This window comes from Mytilus edulis, chromosome 9 (assembly GCF_963676685.1).
Source record: "Mytilus edulis chromosome 9, xbMytEdul2.2, whole genome shotgun sequence".
NCBI classification, from domain to species: domain Eukaryota; kingdom Metazoa; phylum Mollusca; class Bivalvia; order Mytilida; family Mytilidae; genus Mytilus; species Mytilus edulis.
Window position 1 is genome coordinate 39,436,382 of NC_092352.1, and position 6,592 is coordinate 39,442,973.

General features: G+C 31.5%; 1 protein-coding gene across 2 annotated transcripts; it reads left to right on the forward strand.

The window, feature by feature from the left end:
* Positions 1-884: 884 nt before the first annotated feature.
* LOC139488298 (chromobox protein homolog 8-like) lies at positions 885-6,379 on the forward strand. Of its 2 annotated transcripts, XM_071273795.1 has the most exons (6): positions 885-1,051; positions 1,161-1,204; positions 1,329-1,394; positions 1,694-1,748; positions 2,145-2,174; positions 5,286-6,379. In XM_071273795.1, exons 1-6 carry the CDS (start codon positions 983-985, stop codon positions 6,246-6,248), a joined length of 1,227 nt encoding a protein of 408 aa, XP_071129896.1. In that variant the 5' UTR covers positions 885-982; the 3' UTR covers positions 6,249-6,379. The 2 variants fall into 2 exon arrangements, with proteins under 2 accessions (XP_071129896.1, XP_071129897.1); XM_071273796.1 differs by lacking the exon at positions 2,145-2,174 and having other exon boundaries at positions 887-1,051.
* The last annotated feature ends 213 nt before the right edge of the window (positions 6,380-6,592 follow it).

Here is a 6,592-nt window from a genome sequence, read left to right on the forward strand (position 1 = left end):
ATGTAAATTAGTTATTGCAAATGTCTTTTAAACTATCATAAATTTTAAAGAAAATCTCGACATTATTATTAAATTATATTTATATCCAATTTTCTTTCGTTTGTCCCGGCATGTTCGAATGTTTTCTTTTTAATAGGAATGCAATATTTTCAAGAAGACAAAAGATGCATTGTCACAATAATTTACGTTATAAAATACCCCTCAGAATAATAATATTTTTTAGGGAATATATTTATCAAAATATATATATATATATACTAGTGAAAATTACTACAATTAAATAATCTCGATGACATATTTGCATAGTGCTTAATTCTTTAGGTACTCATTTTTTTTATATAAAAAATGCTTTGACATGTTTTCAAATTATTAATGTTTAAACAAATCTTGTTACCAAATCCTGCATTACCAATTCAGGCCATGATAAAATTAATATGAAAATGGCTAACTTGCCTTCGATCTATTTAAAAAATAAAAAATGCAGAAATATTCATTCCGTTCAAGGTTCTTGACATAAATGCCGTAATGAAATAAATTTACAAGAGTATTCCAAACTATTTGTCAACTTAAGGTAAATAGTGAAGATCTGCATTTTCATTATGTTTCCTTATTCATTCTTGCACTAAAATTAAATACACGAATATTAATCCCTATATAAAATTTACGATATAAGTGTTTAATTTTCATACTTTATGTTTACAAACGCAAAATGCTTCATTTTTTTATCACAACAATTAATACCAATAACCATTTCAAATTGTATTTATTTCGTATATTAAATTTTCAAAACGATTGGTTAACATGTTTATTTAAATTCAAAATTGTTCACTTGTATTATTTTTCTTTTTCCGATAATTTATTTTTAACCCCAGACTGAACAAGCCTGTGACGTCAGCCGAAATGCATTATGGGATGTAAACAACATTAAATTGGCAAAGATGTCATAAATAAAATGTGAATTTATTGATATTTTACGCATATTATGGATATTAACGAAATGGGGGAACGAGTATTTGCTGCTGAACGTATTCTAAAGAAGAGGATCAGAAAGGTATGTTGAATCCTTTGTTCCCTTTGTGTATCTTGGCGCGAGACATCCACAAGCTCGGTCATCCCTCGCCCTACTTAACGATTCATATTTTGTTTTATTTGTCTTGCAGGCTAAAGTTGAATATTTTGTAAAATGGAAAGGCTGGTCTCCAAAGTAAGTAAACATTATTTATCTTGGTAATTAAAATAATCAGTTTAATATTACTAAATTTGAAATTTTACATGTTAACTCATGACAGATTAAATTAATATCTTATTTATATGTTTTAATTTATCAGATACAACACGTGGGAACCAGAAGAAAACATCTTGGATTCTAGATTAATTGTTGCTTTTAATTCAAGGTAAGTAATACGCTAAAGAAATTAAGCAGTTGTGTATTGAAGTTAACTTTGTAATTTATTTTATACACAAATGTTCTTTATTTAAACACATGTTTGACATTGTAATAATATTATATCATATAAAATAAATGAAATTTGATCTCGTGTACTGTCACATTTGCATTGATTTATTACTTGCGAATTAAGTCCATTTCTACTCTCTGATAAATTTAATCGTGATCGCGTGAAGTTTACACAATGACTTAACATGCACATTAAAAGGAAAAGAAAGATTAAACGCTTGATAAATTTAATTTCAGCGATGAGGCACAACCGAAAAAAAGAGGACCAAAGCCCAAGAAACAAAAGTTACAGGTAAAATATACTTAAATGCACTTAAGTAAATGTGCTAACATATTTTAGATAAATCAGAAAATTATGTTTATTGATTTCTTGTATGTTTTATTGGTATGTTTTCAAAACAGAATGGTATTTACTGATATTTTACTTGTTATTTCTTGCATTAGAAAATTATGCTTGTGAATATACATGTATATATATATTTTTTAAGTAAAAGTATTAACTAGGATCTTCAGTATTTTTGTACTTTGATCAATGTCCATTCTTGTTAATTTTTATGCACTGACAGAGATGTATGATAATTGTATGTCTTTGGTTTTAAGAAAAAAATATTTTAAAATGAAAAACGAAATTAATTTTGTGTTTTAATTTGAATTAAATATTTCTTACATATATTATATTTATATATAGCCAACATGTATCATTATGCCTATGATTGTGGTAATATATAAACCTATATATTTTTTCTATATTAACACTGTGCATGCAGGATTCTAAAAAATGTGTTCTTAAGAAATTCTGATTTGCTTTCTACATTTTATTGCACTGTACATCACCCTTGGTAAAAGTTTCATGAAGTGGTATTAAAGTAAGAAGAATTTCCGAATGATAGATAAAAACAATATTGGTAATTTTGTTGGTATCATCGATATGTTTTTTATGCTCGTAAATATTCGCAAACAAATTATGTACGGATGTATATAAGAACTTGGTTATATGAAATTGTTGACATAAGTTGACATTGTGTGAAACTATCAAGGCAATTTAAATTGAATAATAAAAAAATGAGACAAATTTGTTTTTCAAACGTACATTGTGGAATTTATGAAGTTAAAAATAAACCTTTCGAGAGAAACACGTTTTAGCTTTTAACAAGATTGATTAGAGAAATTATACTGGGTACGGAGATCGCGAAGTTTAGAATGTACTTTTATCAATGGCCTCAAACTATGAACAACATGTAAACACGAGTTTAAAAAATATAAAATTCGTTATGATGGTAAATAGGCTAGGTTTTAACAAAATAGATATACTAATAGATACATTTTCTACTAAATTCTTTCATCGACACACTCAGTCATTTTCAACAGGCCTTTTAATCTTGATTAATTTTAATGTCGCATCTTCGTGCATGTGAATATACCAAACTTGTTTCATGATGCATTCCGTGGACTGCATTAATTATTAATAAAGTAAATTTCAGGGGACTTGTTTGTAATCGGAGAATTATTTTACAAATTTGGATCATATTTTGCATGCCGTCTGTCCTATCATTTTTCTCTATATGAATAAAGCAGCTATAGGCTTTCGTATATTGCTTCTGAAAGAAATTCGCCGACCTTTAAATCATACCTTTGGCTTTGTAGTTATTTTGTGTCACAAAAAAAAATGTTTAAATTTTTTACATTATTTGATATAATACGAAAAATATGTTCTGTATAGGTCCGTGCATATTTGCGTCCATTCCTTTTTCGAGTTTGAGAAATCAAAAGCAAAAAACGAAAGTGTTTTCGCCAGTTATAGTTCTTTATCGGTGAACGATAAATACACATATGGATTAATGTTCGCGACAGCTGGTAACTTACTACGGAAAAAATCTTCATTTGTAACATGGCCTCTATCTCTAAATATTTCTAAAATGTTGCAGGGACAATACCGGTGGAATTTTGGTATACGGATTTATTTTTATGGGATTTTATGTGCATGCATATCTTTCGTACTTTTTCTGTATGGATTGGCTTGATTAAGAACAGGCGATCGCGATATAGGAACTAGTTATGGATTATACATAATTTATAGATATTATTTACATATTCGTTTAATTGGTTTAAGTTGTAATGAATTATAAAATTATTTTCTTAAGATATATATAGCCTTTGTTTTCAATACTATCTTTTATTTCTAAATTTTCAAATTTTAAATGGAAAAGTATAATAAACATGGTTATGCCAAATGCCCTCGAAGATGTGAAGGAATTACAGCGAAAATTACAGGGATGGCACTGCTTAAGATTGGACTATACGCGTGCTCCATCAAATATATTATAAGTTGCACGTGTCTGTCCATCTGAAAAAAAAAGAACTTTAAACTAATTGTATCACGAATTTGTACAAAGCTATGTACACGTAATAGTTGATCTTACAGAGCTTCAGACGGTAAATAAGACTGAAATTAATAGCTTTCGTATGTGATATGTGTTGGCAAACTAAATATATAATGCGTATTTTATCAGTTTCCGTGAAATATACAACGAAAAGAACGCTAGCTTGTTAGAGTTTTGTTTAAAATAAGTTGTTGCTTTGTAAACAAATTCCTCACATTCAAAATTTATAGATGGTAAAATTACATTTCAAATAGTATGAAATGCATAAAAATTTATCACGCATTGAATATATGCACAATTTATTAAAAAAAAATCTTAAAATCGATCTCCCCCCCCCCCCCCCCCCCATTCTGAATATGCATGAAATATTTGCAACTGGACGTTAAGCAACCAACAATCAATCAATTACGACATCTTTGTTCTAAAATCGAGATGACCTACATTTATTATTATTAAACTAACTCTCAACGGATGATTCCATGATTTTTATACCTAGAACTTTGAAGCGATATATTCATACACAGAACATTTTTTGTGGGGGCGTTGTTATCTCGTTACCACAACAATGAGAAGTCCGGTGTGTTCGAACCCCTGGTTTAAAAATTGTTTCATTTTGAGAGGACTTAAATTAAAAAAGTATGCGAATGGAAAGAACTTTTGAGGTTTTAATGAATATAATTTTTCAAGCTTTGCAAAGTTAACAAAATATCAAATGACATAAGTGTCTATTGCATATCTCTATAAACAAGGAATGCAAGACAACACGTATTTGCATTTATAATTCCAAACACGACTTAAAATGCTGCAAATGCGTCTCTTTGTTTATAAGACGTTCAGTTAGGCAGCAACACAACGACACACAATAATCAAATTAAATATATCTCTCTGCCAACATGCGGTGCTCAACTATAGACAAGTGTTTATACAGAATTACTGCTGTAGAGCTACAAATCGGCCCAAATCGACTCAAGTCGAAAAGAGTGTGAATAAGCTTTAACGGAAACTATGAAAAAACTGCAATCAACATGCACCAAATGCCATTTACAATAAGATTCCCTTTATACAAGAAGCTAGATGCAACCACTGGCGTATGCCCGTTTGTCATGCATATTGAAGTTATGTGACTAGTAAAAACTTGTGTTTTTATATGCCATATGATTCCTTCCTCTTTTAATCTATCAATGGAATAATCTTAAGATACAAAAAAGAACGTACTGTAAAAAATCAATTTAGAAAGCACACGAGGCTTCATACAAGTAACTGCAAAACATAGTGAAAATTTCGTACCAAAAAATGCTCGTAGTATATGAAAGCAAGCTCATTGGCACACTTACTTATACGAGACAGTTAGTTCACGGGGGCGCATGTTTAACCATAACAATTCTGTATAGTTTGATGTGTGAAATCATGTATTTATTATTGATGTTACCACTCTGATTAATTTACAGGAAAACGAGGCTGCAGAAAAGGACAACACTTCAGATAGTGACTCCGACACAGATGATGACAAAAATGACGACGAAGACAAAGACTCGAGTGACGAATCTGCGAATTCGTCAACGGACGATTCGTTCATTAAAACAGAATTTGAAAATAATAAACATGACAAATCTGACACAAACGATGAAAAGTCTACAAAGAATGAAGATAGTGAAAAGGAAAGACGTGAAAATAAACACGAAAGAAAATATTCAATTTCAGATGGAAATATGACCGACGAAAATGATTTTCCTCTACCACCAACCCTATCTCCAATAAACATTCGAAGACCGCGTGGTAGAAGTGGTCGTCCGCGAGGAAGACCACGTGGTAGACCACCTTTGGTACGCAGAGACATTGGACCACCGCCTTTACAGGTTGTGCTACGAGGTAGGGGAAGAGGGCGGGGACGAGGAAGAATGAGAGGTATAAGAGGAATAAGGAGAGGCAGAGGTCGCGGTCCTGGTCGGCCTTTCGGGAGCCGTGGTACGGGTCGCGTGGGGAGACCACCCTTAAATTTAAGAGCTGCAATTACACGTGGTAATATTCATTCCATTCGAAGAGGGAGTTTAAATATAATCAGTAGTATGGAACGTAGAAAACTGATGAAAGAAAAGGCACAACGAATAAAAAACATATTGAATAGAAATGGAGGTACCTCGAACAAACAATCAAACCATGACGACGAGGGTAGTACAAGTCCAGATGAAATTCGAAGAAATCCGTTCATGGAAAGGACACAAAAATCTATGGAAATTAAAAACTACTGGACTCCTCCAACCAGTATCAAAAGTGTTTTGGACCAAGTGAAAATAACTGACGTAACTTCCGCTGATGCGACAATAACTATCAGAGAGGCTACGAGTGAAGACGGATTTTTCAAAAACCGAGATGAGAGCATAGGATCTCCTTCATCAAAGGACAGTGAATGATCGTATGTTGCTTTGTGTTGCTTGTACTAAATGGTGCTATATGTTTAAGGTGCATGATTGGATGGTGGAATGATTGAGCAAATGAAACTGTTGACCATGTTTGCAATAAATTAAAATTGTTGTCTTTAAAACTTATTTGTTTAACTTGTTTCACATGCTTGTATTGAAACCATTGCTGTTGAACTGCTAGTTCATATGTATCTCGTCCTCCACAATCAGTCCTTATTATACCCGTTGTACATATCTGATGTTTCGAAATATCTGTTATTTTTGTTTTACATCAGGAATAGTTTGACTGTCCCTCTGGTATCTTTCGTCCCTCTTTTACCTCAGCTGTTTTTAGC

Excerpts from the sequence above, each read along its gene's own strand:
- LOC139488298 (XM_071273795.1), top strand. The coding sequence starts at position 983 with ATGGATATTAACGAAATGGGGGAACGAGTATTTGCTGCTGAACGTATT. Across the intron at positions 1,052-1,160 it reads TAAAGAAGAGGATCAGAAAG|GCTAAAGTTGAATATTTTGT; the intron begins GTATGTTGAATC and ends TTTGTCTTGCAG. Across the intron at positions 1,395-1,693 it reads ATTGTTGCTTTTAATTCAAG|CGATGAGGCACAACCGAAAA; the intron begins GTAAGTAATACG and ends ATTTAATTTCAG.